This window comes from Falco rusticolus, chromosome 10 (genome assembly GCF_015220075.1).
Source record: "Falco rusticolus isolate bFalRus1 chromosome 10, bFalRus1.pri, whole genome shotgun sequence".
Taxonomy (NCBI): Eukaryota; Metazoa; Chordata; class Aves; order Falconiformes; family Falconidae; genus Falco; species Falco rusticolus.
The window spans coordinates 4,490,262-4,511,541 of NC_051196.1; the positions used below are offsets into that span (position 1 = coordinate 4,490,262).

General features: G+C 41.0%; 1 protein-coding gene across 1 annotated transcript in view; it reads left to right on the forward strand.

Annotated features, from left to right (window-relative positions):
• Nucleotides 1-21,280, forward strand: part of LRP5 (LDL receptor related protein 5) — a 154,455-nt gene that overhangs the window by 55,822 nt on the left and 77,353 nt on the right. Inside the window, exons 5-7 of the mRNA XM_037402297.1 lie at nucleotides 27-158; nucleotides 17,597-17,993; nucleotides 18,469-18,640. Of these exons, the coding sequence (XP_037258194.1) occupies nucleotides 27-158; nucleotides 17,597-17,993; nucleotides 18,469-18,640 (701 nt within the window). The remainder of the gene's footprint in view (nucleotides 1-26; nucleotides 159-17,596; nucleotides 17,994-18,468; nucleotides 18,641-21,280) is intronic.

Below are 21,280 nucleotides of genomic sequence, written 5' to 3' on the forward strand. Positions count from 1 at the left end.
AAATAAATCTGTTTGGTTTCTTGAAGTTCACACTCCATGTGAAGAAAACAACGGTGGTTGCTCCCATCTGTGTCTGCTGTCTCCAAGAGACCCCTTCTACAGCTGTGCCTGTCCCACTGGTGTGCAGCTAGAAGACGATGGCAGGACATGCAAATCAGGTAGGAGCTTGGCTTTTCTACAGTCACAGTGTTGAGTTGGTTTGGGTTTGCTGCTTAGAAGTTGAACCTTGAAGAAGTGAGTTCAGAGGAACTACCTGATACGCTGAAATCTCACTCTTGTCCTGATGAAGATGGCAGAAATTGTGCACCCAAATCTTCTGCCCAGCTACCAGAGGTGGTGATTTTTATGAACTAAAGTAATCCCTTGCATCAGAAATCAGACAATTTTGACTGCATTTTGTGTTTTTGACTGTATTTTGTGTTGCCAGTTCTCTGTAGGAATGAAGTAGTATGTGAAGCCCATTGCAGAAGAATTTTATTAGAAGTAGGCTGTTGTAGGACGTCTTTCGATTTGGACAGTGGACCATGGACAGGCGTCTCCTCCCTCTCATTCATAACCCAGTAGTGGTCAATGATGCAGTAGTGGTGGCTGAGCTGTTGCCTTTCAGTTGCATCTCAAAATTAGCAATATGCTCGAGACACGTTCTGTATACAGATATGCCAAGAATTTGTTCAAGGCCATGTCCACGTGCCCATGCACTATTTTAGAGATAACCTAGTGACTTGCCCCTGCTTTGATTAGTTTTATAATAATCTGTACAGAAAAATTCAAAGTAAAGATTTAAACTAAAAATACTGTTTCTCTGGCTCTGAAGATTAATTATCCCTTTGTGTCCCTTTGGGCTGCTCTGTTGGAAGGATTTATGAGAAAATTGCACCAGGAATATTTCTTCCTGGGTCTAGTTTGTGGTTTTTGGACATTAATTTTAAAAAGTGAGGCAAAGCTTTGTGTGAAAAGGTTTATAAAGTTTGCTGCTTGAGATAATTGAGCTAGAGAAAAAAAATGTTCTGGGTGGTTTTTCCATGTCACTGAGAAGTAGGAGGAGAGGCTTGTGTATTACCAGTAGAAGCTGTTTAGAGAACAGCTAGACTGTATGCTTTAGTTGAAAAGTATAACTAGATGTGTAGTTTGTGTCTGTAAGCTGAGTGACTCCAGTGGCGTACTTTGAAAGCTTGGTTTTATCATTGATCAGGAAGCCTCTTTTAAAAATGCATCTTACCAAAGCAGGTAGTTAACACTGATACGGCAGTAGGACACTTGGAGGTGAGGTTCTGGAGAATGTTCAGCTGACGGACTGAAAGACACTCTACTGCCTGTCTCCGATGCGTTTTCAACAAGTCTAGTCAAAGAGTATAGTTATTTTCTGATGTGGCTTGATTCCTCCGAGTCCTAAAGCAAGCATAATAGGTTCTTTTCATTTGTGAACTTGAAGCAGAATTTGAACACTGAACCTCCAGGGTTTAAGGGCCAGCTTTATTAGCTCATCCTGCTGCAATTGAAAGGCTTATAAGGTAGTTCTTGCAGCTGCTGAAAGACCTTTCTCTTTCCTCCTTCCAGCTTTGGAAAGTTTCCCTTTCACAGCTTTTAAAAAAACATTGCTGAATGCCCAGGACAACCTTTTTAGACGTTCATATTGACCTCATGTTTTTGGCAGTGGGAATGAAGGTCAGCCTGCTTTTGGCGTTTTGGCAGATAGCGCAAGCAGGAGTGACTGCTTATACTGTGCTTTCACCTTTCCATTGTCAGGCCAGACAATCTGTCAAGGGTGTTCTGTCAAAGGAGGGCAAAAAAGTGGGATGGGAACAGGAAATCTTGCTTTGCATAAGAATGTGGCCTTTTGGTTCACTTTTATGGATTATTTCTTTCCCAAGCTCCACATCTTTTGTTGTCCTGTCTGCCTTATGCCAACATCCATGTCCTTCTTTTTCCCCTCTTATTAATTAACTCCTTGGTTGCAAGGAACTGACTTTTTGTTCTCGGCAAAAGTCCTTTGTAGTAGAGTTGTATCAGGAACTACGGATACAACAGTGTTGACCACCTCTCCATTTTGTTCCCTGTTGGCTTGGGCAGAAGTGCAGAAGTACAAAGTCACTTGGGCACATCGGCTTCTTTGACATTCGGCTTTTAAGGGAATTACACAGATGCTGCTGGGGATTTGTCTGCAAGACCAAAAAGCATTCTGTTCTCAAAAACCTGTGTCCACTTGAGGAGTTTACTGGTGCAGATGTAACTATGTCATGTTACTGTGTATCTCTGTCAGAAAGTATTCCCGTGCAGAAAAGCCCTGAGGCTCTTAGACTATTTCGGCTCTCTTGGATATTGAAGAATACATATATTGGTAACGTACAGGTATGAGAGCTCTTTACAAAGAGTGTTGGATAGCAGTGAGCCTAGGAAATTAAGAAAACATGAATTCAAGGATAGGCTGTGCCACTGTTTGCTTTGCTGTAGGTTATGTCTGTATGCATTGAAACTCTGAAACTGGATGTTTACACTTCTTCTAAACATGTAACTGTCAATATGCTGAAGCTGTAAGTATTGTGTTTATGTTCAAAGGATTGTTCATTATTCTGTAGTTTTGGCTTTTAGTGTTGATTCATTCTTGCTTTCTCTCTGGTTCTAAGCAGTTGCTCTGAATAAATTAAAAAAAATGAGCTCTACAGTAGATATTCATCACTAATAATGGATATTAAATATATGGATAGGTTGCAGCTGGCATCAAGGGTAAGTTCCTTGCTGGGAAAGTGTACTTGTTTTGTGCAGGTAGATGTTTTGTGTTGCTTTCCTCCAGGTGTGTGATATTAAGTCTTTTTTCCTCTGTTGGCTGTGAAAATGCTCTGGACTTGCTTGAAGTTCCCATATAAACAAGCAAGAGGGGTCATAAGTTTGGAAAGTAAATCAGCTGCAGCTGCCCGTGTACTCTTAGCAAAGTGTACATTCAAGCTATGGTCTTCGGAATTCCTTAAGAAGTTGTGTTGGACCACTACTGTCTTGGTGGATGTGTCCAAATCCACAGTTTTAGATGGGTATCCGAACCCAGCCTTGCCTGTGTAGAAGATAATGAAGTCACAGATTGTAGTGCCCATCAGAGCCCGATGGCTCAGGCCTGCAGGGCTTTGTGGAGGGTGGCCTGGTCAGTAGTCATTCTTGGTACCTTGTAACTTCCAGGAATGACTAACCTCTGAAATTTCATGTTTCAAAGCAGAGCTTCCTTTCTTAGACCAGGTGGCTTGCTTTATTTGTGGTTTTATTGTGGGGTTTTTTGTTGTTTTGGTTTGGAGGTTTTTTGTTTGGGATGGTGGTTTTTTTGAAAGTGGTTGTGGTTTTTTTTTTTTTTTGCTTGTTTGTTTGTTTGAAAGTCTTCTCTAAGCCTACTTGAGCAGTGGCATGAATGTTTGAGAAAGGAACGAAGGTTTGGTTGCAGTCGTTTAAAAGGGATATGTAATTCTACTAATTAGCCCTTTATTCATGCAGTCATAAAATTGTAAGGCTGCTTTAGTTAATCTTCAGTTTCATGCTTTAGATGCTTTCTGATGCAAATAATCAAAGTCTTTAAGACCGCAGTGAAAATTGTGTTCCATGCGTATTTTCAGGGAAGATTGGACCGATCAGCAATGGACAAACAAATAGGTTGGTTTAGAAAGCAGAGCAAAAGTGTGGCAATTCTAAAAGCTTGGGGACCTCCTTTCAGTCATTTTGCTGGCTTAGGGCTGTCCTGAGGTTGGTGTTTCTCTCTTTGTTTAAGGATCACGTTAATGTTCTTGATGGACAGAATTATTTTGATTCATGAGTCTTTTGTTTGTCTGTGAGGGCTCCTTTCAGGAAGCTGTTCCTTCGCCTTCGGTCCTGAGGTTCCTTTCCTAGCACTTAGGGAGTTCTGTTGTTGGGCTAGTAGTAGTTTGAAGCGTTGTGAGAAAGATAAATGAGTTAATAGCTAGTGTCACATCTCCGACAGCAAACCATTTGAACCTTTCTTACCTAGCAAGGCAGTCTTCGGGTGACAGCTGCATTTCATCTTCTTCGAGCAGCTTCTCCTTCCTCGTGCTTCTCATTCTTGCTTTCCTTGGTGCACAGTGAGTAACAGGAATTTATCTGTTTCTGTCTACAGCTCTGGTGCACTTTCGGTATAGTTTGCAAGACTTAATGTATTTCCACAAGGGCAAATTGGAGCCAGGATCTTCCCATCCTCTTGTGCTTTCATGGAGCAGGCTTTGCTCTGCTGGTGAAGGTGCAGTCTTGAAATGTGGGATGATTCCCCCTGCTTTTTCCTTACCTCTTTGCCTTGACCATGTGGTTCGGTTTAATCACATTCAAGCAAATCTAGAGGTTTGTTGTACATCTCATCAGCTAATTGTGAGTAACCCCTGATCCCAGCCTCTCGTACAACAGCCGTCTGTATGCAGCCTTCTAAGATTGAGCCGGTTTCTGTGAACAGCATTCAGCAGCCTGTTTCTCTTATGTTTCTGGAAAATATATATTTTTTTTCTGCTCTATTCACTGTTGCTGGCATACAGCTATTGCTGCAGGCCATCTAAAAGAATGTCAAAAGCCTCATCTTTCTTCTTAGAAGTGGATGTATTTCGCTGTAAGTGGTCACTCCGATTTCTGAAGTTCCCTCTCCTGTTAGTGTTTCGTTCCCAAAGGATCTTACTTTCATAGCACATCATTTTCCGATATCATGGTAACAAGTAAGACAATTAGATATGAAGAAAGAATTTTAAAACTTATCATCCATGGCTAATACCACAAAATATTTTGAGTGAAAGCTCAAATACTCTCCACCTCGCCCTCCCAAGTTTTTACTAGCTTGGCTCTGTAGCTATGGAGCTGTAATAAGTAGGATAAACTAGGACTTCCATGAATGTTCTTTTTTATTTTATATTTTTTAACTTCAGCAAGGGCACTCAGAGCTATGCAATGTCAGAAATAGTCCAGATCCATGCAGGTTCTGGAAGCTGCATACCCTAAGGTTTAAAAAACTATTTTCCAGTTTTGTTTCTCATTAAATGTAATGCTTTGCTGCAGTATATGGATAAAATATTTCAGTAAAAGCTACAGAATTTTACTCTGCTCATTACAAAGCTTCACTGCAGCACTTTCACTTGGCCTTGGCAAGTGATCCATTTTTTTTGATCCATTTTGATCCATTTTACTAAAATCACTGTACTGGTTTGGACTGGGATGGAGTTAATTTTCTTCATAGCAGCTGGTAAGGTGCTATGTATTGGATTTGTGACCAAAACAGTGTCGATGCCACAGGGATTTTTTAGTGAGTGCTGAACAGTGCTTGCAGTGTCCGGGCTTTGTTCCTTACCCAGCGCGGCCAGCGAGCAGGCTGGGGGGCATAGGGAGTCGGGAGGGGACACGGCCAGGACAGCTGACCCCAGCTGCCCAAGGGATATTCCAGACCATACAGCATCATGCCCAGCACATAAAGCTGAGGTAAAGAAGGGGGAAGGGAGGGCAATTTACATTACAGCATTTGACTTCCCAAATTTTGACTTCCCAATTGGAGCCCTGCTTCTCTGGCATGGCCAAACACCTGCCTGCCCATGGGAGGTGCTGAATGAATTCCTTGTTTTGCTTTGCTTGCTCGTACAGCTTTTGCTTTACCTGTTAAGCTGTCTTTCAACCCATGAGTTTTCTCCCTTTTACCCTTCCCGTCCTCCCCCATCCTGCTGTGGGGAGCAAGTGGGTGGCTGCATGGGGCTGGGCTGCCCACCAGGGTTAAACCATGACCATTGTGCAAACAGTAGCTCTGTTTTCTTGATCTTCTCTGGAGTTTAGAGGGGAAGCTATTAATTTCTGTAAAGTCTTCCTTTTAATTTTGCATTCTGTGTTTTGCTCTCTAATATAAGGGAAATTCCCCGATGATATTTTATCTGTTCATTGTGTGCTGGGTGATTTCTCTGTTTCCTCTGTAAACTGTGGCAGATGTGCTTTGAATAAATCAGACATTCCTGAGCGTTACACGCATTTATTATATTTAAATTCCTCTCCAGTGAAATTTAAGTCTCCATTAAGAGGAGTCCTTTTGTGCTTGCTTCCCCAGAGAAACCTCAAATTTCCCCTGTGCGTTTCTGTAGGCATTGTCTACACTGAAATCTCTTGGAGACTTAATTTTACGCTGATTTATTTTCTTTCCATTTGTTGGGAAAGATGATGAGTCTGTTCCTGTTCCTGTACTTCAAGATGAGAGACCTCTTGGTAGGAAGGCACGTGGGTGGTTGAGATATAGGTGTATTTGCATGCCATGCAAACCATAGGTGACAAATGTGACATCAAGTGCAACTTAAGCAAGTATTTGGCAGGGGGAAGCATTTAGTGGCAAACTGCATCAGCAGTCTTCCGTCATAGCTAGACTACTCCTATTTTCTAGTACTAAATCCAGGCTCTGATCGTGAACACCAGCAAGGGCTTGATGTCCATCTATACGAGACGTCCCTACTCTGCCCACGACCTCCAAGTCTGCCATACTGGGGAAAATGCTCTTGGTATTTTGACACTTGCACAAAGGAGCAATACCTGGAACCAAGGGCAGTGCCAGCTAAAGTGCATTCTTTAATGTGCTGAGCATTGCTCAGTATAGATTTAAGTCAAGGAGCACCTGGATGATGCTCTTACTCCTATGGTTTACTTTTAGGTAGTCCTGCAAGGAATAAGGAGTTGGTCTCGATGATCCTTACAGGTCCCTTCCAACTTGAGATATTCTCTGTGTTTAAGTAGACTGAGCACGCCATCTGCAGCAAGGGCTATAAAAAAGTTAAATGATTTTCTGCAATAACTAAGACAAGGAATTTGGCTGAAAAAGCAACGATATAGTAACAGTACCTTAGCTTCTGCTTACCTTGGTATTACTGCTGAACTAGGAAAATGTAAATGCCCATATCCTGCAGGCAGCTTTGTGAGCTTGGTGCCATATTTGCAATGCTCAGTAACAGATTACTTCTATCAGGAGTCTCCCTAAAGGCTGTGTAAAAAGATTCAGCTGGTTAATATGCTAAGGATAACTGTCCGAGATAACATTTAGTCCTACTAGTGACTTGCTTTAAGATTTGACAGAGGGGAAAGTTTAAAGCAGAAATGAAGGAGGTTTGGTTATTTGCATTCCTCTAAAGAGCAGTACCTGTTAGGTACTGCGGCTGAATACAGATAGAGAAAGTCCTCTGATATGATGGCAAGTGCCTGCTTGGTCCCCTACACAGATAAATGACACTACTTTGGTTGTTAACACATCTTTTTTCTTCTGTGACTTCTTGTTCTTTCTGGTTTTCTCTTCTCAGGTGCTTTTAGATGTATTCATACATAAATGTGAGATTTTAAAAAGGCTTTCAAGTTTAAATTTGTCATTCTTAAGCTGGAGATAATCTCAGGGTGAGTTGATAAATCTGAAACGTGATTTGTCCGTTTCATGATGGCAGTTAAACCTGGCCCTACCCAGATCCCAGGAAGGCTCCTGTAGGTTTCCCTGGGACCAGGGTTTGCATCTGAGATCATCTCTAGGTATTGCTTGATGCCCTTTAACAACCCTGAAGTGTTTGTAATCGTTATTTTATATTTTAAATTCCTTACATCATCTGGAACGAAGAGGGATCAGCCATATTGTCTTGGAATAAATCGGCTTACAAGTTAGGGTATGAATGTTTGTTAATTGTTTGGTTGGTTTTTTTAAATGTATACACTTAGTGGGTGCTGTAAACGCTCAAGTGCAGGAACTTGTAGCGTTTGAATGTCACAGGTTACCTGTGAATGGCCTGCTGTAGTTGGCAGGTTTGACGTTGAAACAGGTTCCTGAATTCTCAGTTACATCAGTGGCTTCTTTACCCCAGCAAATCTGCCCTTACAGAAGAGAGGGTTTATCCTACTTGAGATGTGGAAATTAAACTTACTGTACATCAGTGTGAGCATCTCTTAAAGCCAGCATAAGAGCACTGCCACCTCTTTAAATGTAGTATGAGTCAAACTAAAAAAGTTAACTCATTTTCAGAACCTTCTTTTAGTTAAGCAGTAGCAGAGCGTTGGTTGTTTTAAAGCACTAACAAGGAGGATTTCTTCCCTCTTCTGCTTCTCCTGCCTCCCCCAAATGGGTGATGGGTACTTTCTAGAAATCTGCTTCCTTTAAGATATCTCAGTCTAGGTGTTTAACTAGCCAGTTGGTTCTGCAGTAATCTTGTCCCTGATGTGTCAGAATGTAAGTGGTCATTTGAGATATGGCATGTTGACCTCAACTCGCCAGAGGTGCGTTTCTCCAGTTGGTGACTTTTTTGCCTGAAAGTGGGGGAACTTTGGCCGTTGAGTCAATCTGACATGGTGGTAGGAGCTGTAGGGTTTCTGCTGGGAAGTTATGACAGCTACAGTTTCACAAATGAACTAGGAAATTCTGTTTTCTCAAATGAAAACCAGAATTTTATAAATTTTTTTTGTTATAATTGGAAAAGGTGGCACTAGCTTCAGGCATTTGAAGAGTCAGCTTCCTTTATTTATCCTTGCTCATGTTGTTGAAGCAGTTAATCAGGGTTGGGTAATATTCCCAGTGTCTCGTTTCTCCTTGCCATTCTTCACAATGCAAAGCAGAAAACAATGTTTTTGGAACCTGCTGGCTAATGCCACAGGGCTCTTATTGTTTTGTATGCAGGAGATAGAAGAGTACTGAAGGAAGAAGTGCTAAAGCCCTTCTTTCTCCTCTCTCGTGTGTTTCTTTATGCACATGGTGTGTTTTGAAAGTTTTGTGTCTGCAGTTCCTTGGCTCAGTAATCATCAACTTACTTGAGCAACTAAGCCTCCAAGCAAGACAAGCAGGCAGATGAATGCCTCCATTGCAAAGTATTTCTTCTCATGCAATTTCACCACCAGAGAAGAAGGTCCCTTTGCTAACACATCTTTCTGATTAATAAAGAGAAACTGTATGGACTAATCCAGAATTTCTGATTAAGTAGATCAACTGCTAATTAGAGATGAACAGCCTCTTTGCAAAAGGGAAGGGTTAGGGAGACATTTGTTGTTTGGGATAATTGCTGTTAATCAGCTCTTTCAAGTACCTGTGAAAGCTTCAGCTGGCATTCTGTGAATAACCTAAAATAACTCTCAGACAGAGTCTTCTAGCACCTGGAAGATGCTGGGAGAGAAATCTTGTATATCAGTAGATAATCTGACGATGATCTAGCATTGATTTGGGGCTGTATTGGGAAGGAGCACTCAAGTCCCAGTTTGTCACGAGGAAAAAAAAACAAAAGGAAAATTCTATTTTACCTTATTTCCTAGAGCCTTGACAGCTGCCTGCATGCCTGGCTGTGCCCCTTGCCCACTCTGTGATTGAAATGCAACTGCGGAAAACAACAATCTTTTGGTTGCAAGATGCTTTTGACTTCATAGATGTCTTCTGTCCTGTGCCTGATGTCTGACTACCATAGGCAGATGTTATCCAGAAATTCTGGAGGACTTTTTCCTCATTCCCCCCTCCCTCCTATGCTCCCAAAGGTATATCACGCTTCCTTTGCTTATCAAGGAATTGTTGATGTCATGTTTTTCTTTGTTAGGCTGAGTTGGGGCTTCTTAAAGATTAATGTGATCCTTCTCTCAAGGGGGAATTTGTGTAATTGGCATCTTCCTCAATGCCTGCAACCACGTTAGTTCCTTAATCATAGTGATGTCTTCCCTCCAGCCAGCAGATGATCTGCTGAAAGGATCTGGGGGTGTTTTGCAGTAGGTGAGAGGGGAAGTTTGGATAACAGATCAAATGTACGAGTAGTCTACAGTGGTTCCTGCAAGGTGAGGAATTATCCAGATTCCAGACTATGAAAGTGAGCTGCCGTGGGCTGAAGGAGGAAATAGCATTTCACTCTGCGTTGGGACCCAGGTTATACACTTACCCCAAACACGTTCTCTTGATTCTTTAGCACTAAAGCAATGGGCTAGGGTGTTATTTGCTCAGTAGCAGATACTATTAGGGAAACTATATTTCACTGAGATACCTTTGCGATACACCGGGCAGGGCTGTGAAAACTGTTCAGGAATGGATACTTGACAATCTAGGAAATCTAGAGGCTACTGTTTCTATTTCTACTCTATTTTATAAAAATTTCATGAGTGATTTTTTTCTTTCATTCATGTGTAGATCTTGTTTGTTCTGAGTCTCGCTTTTGTTAGCGTTATGTTTATGATTTTATTTGATCTGTATGAAAAGATTACAGTACTTTCTATTCACAGCAACTTTTATCCTCCTAAATGGGGAGCACTTTGTGTAGCAACGAAATGAAATGGCCTTGTTTATAATTTCATTGGATGAAAGCCATTAGAAACATGCTGTAAGGAAGAAACCTTGAAGGGAGCGAGGAGCGGTCTGGAAGATCTGCCATACCGTCTTCTAGCTCTGTTGTCAGTGGTTTTGCTGGGATAGTGAATGAAACTTTCTTTTTGGGCTTTGGTGCATGTTTCAGATTGATGACTACTTTCCAGGACTCTGAAACACTGTCTAGTTAGAGATGGTAACTAGCTCATTTCGTGTGTGGTTAGGAGGTTTGGGGTTTGTGTGTGTGCGTATACGAAGGAAAAAGCGACGCTCTCCCTTTCCAGCCCTGTTGAGTCTCTGGATTGATTCTGGTTTTAAGCTGCAGGAGAACCACACCCTGGGTCTGCGCTGGAAAGGTTCGTGTGTAAACTTCGTTATCTTGTGTTCACCATGGGCTAGGTACACGCATGGAGCTACCAAGACCCAGGGATGACTCGTTAAGCTGTGTAGTTTGACCGCCTCTTCAAACGTTGGGTGGCTGAGCTCTATTTTACTGCATTGGTACAGCAACAAGAAGGTTGAAGGCGTTCCCTAGATTTGCAAACCCTAATTTACAGTTGTTAATAACTTTTTTTTTCCATGATGTTTACCCTTTGGCAGATGATTGTGTTAGCTCAGAATTGGATTTTCTGTGGCTCCATCATACTTGGAGCACAATAAATAACGGTTAAACTTCAAAGCTTTATACAGCTATCAGCCTCAGAGGGGGCCTGTGGGATGTAAAGTATTTATTTCTCTTTGTGTAAAGGAGTGCAGCAGTGCAGGGAAACTAGTATGGTCAGGGTCTCATGGTGGGTAGGAAATGTCTGCAATTAGAAATCAACAGAAGTGGGATTGTAGAAAGACTATGGTAAGTGTATTTCTTATTATATATGTTAAGTATATTTCTGTTCAGTATTTTTTTTTTTAATTATTAATTGTGTATCTTGTTGGGTTGTAGTGAATTTTTGATGATTGTCCGTGTAATTGAAGGTGTCACCGCCAAAACTCTGTTTAAAAGAAACTAGGTGGAAAAATGGCTGTCACATCTAAAGTCAGGGATGTCTTACTCTGAGCCACTGGGGTTGTGTGTCTCCAACAGAGAATAGGTGCATTTAAACTCAAAACCCACGCTTTGCAAGGAAATACCAGAATCGAAAGACACTACCCTTTTTCTAGCGGTGGAGATTTCTGACAGACTTTTTCTTGGCCCATCCTTTTTCCTATGGCTTGCAATGAACTGTTAGTAAGAATTCTGTGCAAAGGAATGTTTGGGGCTTGCTTTTTTTTTGGTGGTTTGTTTTTTTTTTTTTTTTTGTTAATAAAAAGTAGAAGCTGAGACTATGATATCTGTAAGCTAACATTCAGATTTACTGTTTCCAACTTTCTCTTTCTTTAAGGCCCAGACAGTACAGACAGACCTCAGAGGGGCAAGGGGTAAGAGTTAGTTGTTCAGGTGCTGTGGGTGAAACCTGTGTGTAAGGGCAGGTTCTTTGCTGGGTACAGTGACAGCCAGACAGTTGTGCTGCTCCGATTCTGGTTACTACCAATGCAGTTACAACTGTTATTTTATACTAATGCCGTTTTGAGTAAGTCTTCGTAAGAGTTATCTAGTCCTCTGTCAGTAGTAACTTTACAAAGCTTTGTGCTCACCACCGTAGTACTGGTTATGTACAAACTTAAGGTGGCTCACAGAAACTCAGTCCTAAATCAGAGCAGGGTAACGATGACCTCTGTGTTGCTGGACTTTCTCTGGAAGAAACATGACTTTTGTCTTAGGCAGCTGTTTTGCTGATGATCTTATCGGCTGTGGCTGTATGAGTGTGTCAAAACTGAATTGTAGGGTTTTTTTTTTCCTGGTTCAGGCAAAGTAACTGTTAAAAGTCTGCTACTGAGATAATGGAAGAAACAGTAGACAATAGCTTTTCGCTGCAACGCACAGACAGATATGATGTAATTTATGAGTTACGTGAGTGCCCTGGTATTTCCTTTCTTTGTCACAAGTGTTAGTTTTCCCTATGCCTGCTTACCTTTCAATTAAATCAAGTCCTGCCTGAATGTGGGCACTCAAAACGTTCTTTCAAAGAAACCTTTCCTGTTTCTATCGTGCTGGTTGGGTACTCCTGTGCAACTCTTGGTATTAAATTGGTAAACCTGGTGTGTGTTGCGTGCTCTCCCCAGTCGGCAGCGTCAAGTACATCGCCAGCTTTCCCCAGCCCACCGCCATCACACAGTACCAAGCGGTGCGCTCTCCCTCTCAGACTGGAAGATAAATAAAGACCTGAACTGAGACACATAGTGCGTGTTGCAGCTGGCTCTGTGAAGGTACCCAAGGAAAATATATAAAAAGAATTTCCATTTATTTCTAGGTATGACAAAAATTTGATTCAACTCCTTAAAGATTTTTATTTTCTATGGATGTTGAATAGCCGGAATGTGGTTTTACCGAGTGTTGTTGATTTAAACCTTCCATAGTGAGTTTCATTACATCATTTTTCCTGTGGGGTGAAGAGCAGCTAATGCTAAACCCTTGTGCAAGATACTGTAATTGTCAAGAATATTGGCAAGCTTATTAAACAGCATGGCCACATTGCCTGTTTTCATACACTCCATAATGAATAATGAAGTCGTCCCTGTGTCTTGTTCCCCCCCTTTTTGCCATACACTGAAACTTTGCCAGGTGATTCGCTATTACAGCAACTAGCAAAATCCCTTGCTTTTCTGATAAATCTTTTTCGTTTATCAAGAGTGCTGAGATAGCTGTACTCAAACAGCTTGTAAGAGAGTTGCCTGCAGTCAAAGTACTTCTAACGCACTCTTTTCAAAAAGTGCTTACTGTTTTGTTCTTCGGAGAAGAGCTAAACGCTTTCCCATTTTTTTTTCCAGTTTATCTGATTTTTTCACCACAAATATAGAGATTTCCAAAGTTGCCTGTAAATAGACTGGAGTCTATACATGCAGATGCATGCACATGCACATACATAAAACTGGGGGAAGAGTCCCACAATGGAGCATTGTTCTAACCTAATTAGCAGACAGACAAATGGGAAAGGAATAGCGTGGTGTTTTCTGGCATAGATTAGCAGAGGCAGCCACTGCAGTCTACATTTGTTTAGGTTGGGTGAATAAATTGGAGCATTTGTTACTGTATTATAGATGTCTTGTCACTTGTCAAATGTGAAGTGGGCCAAGGGAAGAATAAAAAAGGCTCTTGTCAAGCTGGTGAGATGGCCTGCTTCACTGCTGTCAGCTCTGATTGCGGTTAATTTTTCAAATAGAATACAGTTGCCATTTCCAGCACTGAAGCATGAATTTTTAATAACGAGAGCACAAACCAACCAAATCACAGCAAACACTATACCTAGCGTGGATATTAAAAATAATTGATTACTGGGTATGGGAGGAAAGCGTCACATGCGGGAGCAGGAAAAAAAAAAGTCTCTTAACCTGTTTCTATAGGATTTCTTGATTACAAAAGGAGTGAGAATAACTGTGTTGAATGGTATTATTGTTTTCTGTTCTGTTTGTTTTTTAAATTCAGATATTGTTCTGCATGTTAACCAGAACAGTTCATCGGCTTTTATGGATATTAGACCTACTGAAAAGTTCTGTGGAAAGTCTGCAGAAAGCTTCTGCTGAATAAAAAAAAAAAAAAACTAGAGAAAAATAAACAGTTCAAAGTTTAAACCAGTTGGAAAAATAAAACGATGATTTGAACTTGGGTCTTAAAATGCTTTCTAAATGGTAACCTTAGAGGGACCTAATTCCTTCTGTTTTTCTGATCTATGGTTTGTATAGAGGACTTTACATAAACTTCTGCAGAAGCGTTTGGTGGCTGCAGTTGTGATGTTGGAATAGCTTGCATTCCCCGCTCCCCCCCCAAAAAGGCTTTTGTTCATTGTATGGTGTTATATGTGACCATGTTATAACAGTTAGCAATTCTGCTGGGAATCTCTTTATCATGTGATTACAAAAATGACTGCGGCGAGAGAGGTTTTCTGAAGACGAATTTAATTAAATAAATGCCACAGCACTTTAGCACTAGGGAAATAGCTGGCTGTAACGTATTAGGTTCTAGGGTATCTCGGATAGCACTAGGCAAGTCACAGCATAACACTCCTGTAGCCTTGAAAACATTCCTAGCAACATTAATAATCAAAATACCTTCGTGATACAGATAAAAATAATGAGCCAGACAAGCGTGTTTGTCCAGGTTTTTAGAGAGAACCAATGTCAAGTTCTCATTTCTCAGCGGTGTGTTCAGAGCCTGCTGCCAGCTCTTTTTTCCCCTAATAGAAATTTGTTAATATGAGTCAAATACAGTTATAACCAACACTGATTTTAAGTTATGTGTTAATAAAAGCCAGGATTTTTGAACTTATCGAAACCTACCCGTGATAATGATCTTTTACCAACGTTCAAGCGGGGGGCAGAGTGTGGTGAAATGTACTGTGAGAACATTTCCTCTGTTCGCATGTTTTTTTTAATGTCTAAAGATGTAGATGCATGTCTGTCAAGAGTCTCATTGTGTGATCATTTGACTTAGTTTTAAGCATCTCTACAGCAGAAATCACCGAGCAGCCAGAACTTGGCTACAGACCAAGTAGCTCATTGCCCTTATTTCTTTTTCCCATAAGTCTCAGTTAGAAGTATGTTAGAAATTAGAAGAATTTCTCAGGAAACATCTAGTTCAACTACCAGCAAACTGTCCCTGTTGTCAGCTGACGTGCAGATTTTTACTTTTTTCTGGTCTGCTAGGTCATCTTCTCCCTGTTTGTTTTTAGCCATGTATGTCCGTGGGACAGAACTAAGGTTGGGAATATTTCTGCAGTAGCGTTTGCCTGCAGAATAAGCCAGAGCAGCTGAATATGTCAGAAACAGGATTATTTTCTTCCCCTTGCAAGAAGGTCGTATTCCTGTAATTGCTGGTTCAAGGGGTCCTGGCTGTCCTGTTCCTGCTCAAAATACTCTTTTGTATGCAAGTGAATGTGTGCTAATACACACGGGCGAACGCGTGGCAGAGCTGGGTGAGATAAAATCGAGTGCGATCCTTGCTGCTGTGAGGAACTGCAGACTGGTTTGGTATTGCTGTATTACTTGTGGCTTTTAGGGGAGTATTGAGCGTCTTTCAGCCTGTTGCCTAGCCAGCATCTCTAGGTATAATTTAGGGCTTAGGCTGCTGGTTCCTTCCTCTGGTACTTTCAACTCTGACCTTGTTCACAGTGAACCAAGGTGAAGCTGCAATCAGTTGTGTGAAGAGGGAAAATGTATGCATCTGATTCTTATCTGTCTGTTCCCATGCAATGATGATTGTAATGTTGGTTGCCTGAGAAATACATGTAATGTTGGTAATTGCTCTGTTATCACTTGCTAGGCATTTATTTGATGCTCCTCTACTTCACGCTACTCCCACTTTAATATTAAGATTATGATTTCAGACACATTAATATAGTAGAAATCCAGAAGTTAAGATGGATATGAAAGAGTGCTGTGGGTGGCTGAGCAGCTGCTGTGCTGCTCACTTTTTGAGACAGTTGAGCTAAAATAATTTAAAATTAATTTATGATTTTAAACTTTTCTGTGTCTGTAGAGCACTTGGATGACCAGATGCATCCTGCTTTCTGTGTTGAGTTTCGAGGCCTGAATTTTTACTTAACTTGCACTAAACAAGGTTTTATTTTGACTCCAAGTGGAATATTTCAGAAACACAGAAGCAAGACATAAAACTTTGTTGTTTTTGCAATAAACAATTTTTGCAATAAAACAGTTGTAGATCGGTGTCCTGGTGTGCAGGTGCTCTCTGTAACAGTGATTCCCCCCCTTTGGCTTTTAAGGTGAGATTTTAATTTGCATTAGAATATCAAACATTTTCTGTGTGTTTGAATGTATTAAGAAATAGGAAATTTTGGAAATTTTTCTTGTAAGGAGGCTCTGTGGTGGTGGACAATCTGTGTTGTTGGAGGTAATATGGAGGTAACATTAATCCATATATAACGTTACCTGGGTTCCTTCTCATTTCTGCTGCTGTCAAGCTAACTGGACAAACCAGTGTCTGTCTGGTGACACTGTAAGTTCTTCGGAGATGGTAAAGTTGGAAAAAACCAAGTATGTGTAATACTTAGCACCATGGGACTTAGTACCTGTTAAGTTCTTCCAGCAAAATGTCAACACGATTAAGTTAACGAAACAGAAGTGATCTAAAAGCCTTCCTATTTGAACAGGCTCCATAAAAATGCCATTTTTAGCACTGCACAGTTTTGAATGCAACCCTTTTGCTGTTTTGAAGATCCTCCCTTCCTGCTTGAAGTGGATTCTCTGCATATTGTCTTGGTTTTGGCCTGTTTCCTAAGCAAGAGGTGTCAGTGTAGCCCCAAGGCTGCTGTTCCTGGGGTAATCCGTGATGCAGAGAGCAAGAACAGAGTCACAGGCGACGGGCTGCTTCTGTTCCCAGAGAGCTCTTTAAAATAGCTGCCTGGGCACATCCCGCATGCGATGTACTCTTGAGTGGTTACAGTGGAGGGGTTGACAGTGTCACCTTTCGTTCATGCTGTTTGCCGTTAGATGTAGTTAATATTTCAAGGATGTTTTTTTCAGAATATACATCTAGCAAAGAAGCATGGTAGAAGAGGAGGTATAAGCTGTGTATTGGCCTTCTGTCCACCGTGGTCTTTTTTTAAGAAAGCAGTCGATTGATTGATTTTTCACTGCTTAGGAAGTAAACCCACACTTTTAACCTCAATGATTCTGTGATTCTGTTGCCTTAAAATTAGTTTTGCGTCAGCTTTGGCCAGATGAGAAATACTTGCAGTAGTTGCAGTTTGCTTTCTTGTTGGGCTGTCTGGAGCAAATCATTAATGTAATTTGTTTACAAAAATTCTCAAGTCTTCTGTTTGCCCTTGTCATTTATTAAGTAGGGCTTTTGCGTGAAAACCGCACCTAATGCACTGATACAGCTAGTGGGAAACTGGGCTGAGCTGGGGGATTCTATATACCGTGATGAAATATTTGGGCCTACCCCCACCAAATTGTTGAATTTAATTTTTTTTTAGGTTCTAGATTGAGATTGCTATGTTCCATATTAGCTTAGGAGGCTGGGAGAAGGATGTTGTCATTGTGAAATAAGAGTGCCAGCACAAGTAGCTAGTTGAGAAGAACTGATGAGGAATAAGTCCCTGCTCACAGAAGTCTGTATTTCAGTGAAAGCTTGATGGCGTTTTCTTAAGGAAATCTCTTCTTGTGACAGTGGCAGCTCACAGCCTGCTGGGCTGTATTGAAGTGTTTGCATCCATAGCAAAGGAAATGATACACCGTGAATGGTTTTCTCCCCAGGTGCTGAAGAAGTCTTGCTGCTCGCCAGAAGGACTGACTTGAGGAGGATTTCCCTGGACATGCCGGATTTCACTGACATTATTCTGCAGATAGACAATATCAGACATGCAATTGCCATAGACTACGATCCTGTGGAAGGCTACATCTACTGGACTGACGATGATGTCCGGGCAATTCGTCGGGCGTACCTTGATGGCTCTGGAGCACAGACTTTGGTAACCACAGAAATCAACCATCCAGATGGTATTGCTGTGGATTGGGTGGCAAGGAACCTGTACTGGACTGATACTGGAACAGACCGCATTGAAGTGACACGGTTGAATGGGACCTCGAGAAAGATTCTTATCTCAGAAAACCTAGACGAACCTCGAGCAATAGTGCTCAATCCTGTAATGGGGTAAGTTTTGTGTTTATTGGCAGTCCTGTGATAGGTCTTTGGATCCAGGTTATGGTCTCCTGAAACTGAAAATCTGCGGATTGTGAGACAATGTGTGTATTATTTGTCAAATGTTCTGGAAATAACTGGCTTTTCCTTGCTTCATCCCTTTAATGCTGTGCATGTAAAAGGTAATTTCTAAATACAGTGTTCTCCAGTGAACCTATACATAGTGTGTGTGGTTGAATTTTCTTTTTTCTGCTTCTTCAGTGTTATCATAACTATGAAAGAACTGGGCCACTGCACATTTCTAATAGTTTAGTTTATTTAATGCTTAAACTTTGTATTGTCATCACTGATTACAGTTTGAGTTGACTTGTTCGCTGCGGTTGAGGAAGCAGAAAGTTAGGAAGTTCTTTCAGAAGAAGAACAGATCTTGGCACTATTTTGTCTTGCATGTCTTGCATTGACTGTTTCTCCTCTTTGTTTTTTACAGCTATATGTATTGGACAGACTGGGGGGAAAGTCCAAAGATAGAATGTGCTTATTTGGACGGCTCAGAAAGACGAGTTCTGGTGAATACGTCCCTAGGTTGGCCTAATGGCTTGGCACTGGATCTTGAGAAAGACAAGCTTTACTGGGGAGATGCAAAAACAGATAAAATTGAGGTGAGTAGTAGAGCCATACTTGGGTGCATTCTTAGAAAACGAGTGAGTGCTGTTCTCAGGTGCTGCTTTGTGTCTTGGATACATTTACCCATTTTTTGAGGAGTCAGTTGTTTCATTAATACTAACATGATGTTTAGCGTAACAAGACATACTTGAGTAGAAAGGAAATATATTCATGTGGTTCAGAAAACTTTTGCAAGAAGTGTTATGTTTGTTATGTCTCCGTTGCTACAAGTGTAATTTAATTGCTTGAAATCTCAAGTTTTACCTGAGGCTTTTGCAACAAATTGGGACACTCAGGTGCAACCTCTTGAAAAGATGTTTTGACTTGTCTGTGGTGCTTGGAACTAGTATCTTAGGATTGCTGCGTGCAAAAGACTTGATGCAAGGTTCGTGTACAGAAGGTGGATGTGGGGCTCTAGAGAGCTGTGTTTCAGGACCTTAATCTTTATGTGGTGTCCAGATGCATGGGCAAGAAGTAATTTTTAATGTACCACCTAGACATCTCAAAATTTCAGAAAAATCCTCTTCACAATGTTGTATAAACATTTATGAAAATGTTTCATATTCTTAGTTGTTGAAAGAATGCCTGATAGAACATGGTGTGATTCTCCTATGCCCCGTTTCTTTGGGGAAGAATTTTCTTAAACATGTGAAGGATTCATCCTGTGTACCTATTGCTCAAACAGTAGACGAAGTTGGACAAACTTTCTGCTCATTTATTATGATGTGCTCCCGGGAGTAAGGTAGTGAAGTGTCTCTGGAGATTCCCTGCTTTACATTTTACATATGGCCAAAGCAGACAGCTGTACTGGTCTAGTCATAGACATTGACAATTGTACTGGGGAGGCCCGAGACGTTTCGAGAGACGTTCATCTGAAGGAGATGCCTCCCCCCCCCCCATTGTTTTTGCATTAGTATCCCGTGATTAAATCTTAATCTAAAAGAATAATTGTACTGCCACAGAAGTGAAACAAGTCTTAGCAGAGAACTTGAGTCGCAAAGTAGTTTCACTCCGAGCAGAAAGTGGTAAATAACTGAAAGAGAGTGGAGGTTTGGGGCAAGGTTTTTTTGGGCTTCTGAGCATGCCTTCATGAGATTCTGAGGCTTCAGTGAATTATTAACAACAGTATTCAACTGAGAGGAAATTCAACAAATTGATAGAGCTTGAAAATGGGATGTAGAAGGGCAGATGGGTTTTGTGTAATCTTAAGAATATGGAACAGTCATTTTATACGTATGTTGTGGATGTGTCCGTGGGGTTGCTGAAGGCCTGTATATAGTAGTGGGCTTGCTTGCATGAGTGTGTCCGTTTAATTTGAGACAGCTGAGGATATGGATAGAGAATATGGATACAGCCAGATGTGGTGAGGAAGTCTCAGTTGCTTAAGATCCTGTTGTGTTCCCCTCCACCCTCAATGCTTAGTTTTTAAATGAAATAGTTAAGTAGTGCATCTGGTTACTGGCCAGTTGTGTTCATATTTCTATGAAGGAAAGACTGGGTTTTGAACCTCAGTCTAAAGTTGTTATAGAAGGTTATGATTAACCCCAGGGTTTGGATGAAAACATGAGACGTGACCTGAGATCATGCAAATTCAAAAGTTCCTACTCTGTTATCTTTAGACCATTACATTTCTCAGCCAGACAAATGCTCTTTTTAAATATCTTGAGCTCCAGGTGACTGGTGACCATAGGTCCCTTGATCTGGTTGTGGTACATTCTTAGTGTGAAGTAGTTGTTTATCTTCCACAAAGATGTTGGTAGAACAGTTGAAGAATTAAAGGTGCTAAATAATTAGTTCTGAGTATTTTAATTTGAAGAGAATTCTCCAAGGAATTTGAATGAGCTTCAAAGTAAGATGAGGGGAATAGCTAGCTAATTGAAATCTATTCATAAAACCAATTATCAAACCAGAATGTGATGTGAGACTAAAACACTCCAAAAAAGGTTTTTTCTCTTTAAAACAATAATTAAAAATTTTCTTCCTACGTGTAAGATAGTTTGCTGAAATCATGTTTTGACTATACTGTTACAACCGTCTATTTCTGTACTAATACCGAAGAAAAGCAATATGGAAACTTTTCACTTGGTGATGGCCTGTGAAGCTGACTGAGTTTTCACGTCGTTTGGGGGAGTAGCAGATGAAGTATTTTTAATTAAATCGATTTTGAGGAACGGCTGTGCTCTCTAGAGGTTTTGCCCTCAGGAAGAGGGGAAGCAAGAATGTCTGCTAGCTCCAGAAATGTAACTTCAGTGTTTGGCAGTAGCTGAGTACTGGGCTTAATGACTGTTGGAGAGATCCTGTCCCCCCTTACCTTGCAGCCTGCAGGACATGGAAAATTCCAGATGCCACCTTTTATAGCTGGGACCATAGCTGTGCAATGTGTTTCACGGGTTTAAGCAGTCCATTCGGTCTGTCTCACTTCATTGTAAGGCAGTGAAGCCAGTGATGCTGTTTAGTTTGGCATTAAAGTTTAGGAAAATCAGGGAAGCCAAAGTAAGGGCTTTTTATTCCCTCAGTTTTTCTTTTGCTTATTGTACTTACCTCTTTTGGTTCTGCACTGTTTGCAAAAGTAGAGAGAAGAGGGTGGTTCACTTGGTCCTGCACACAGATGATGTTCTTTATGTGAAGTGCATTGT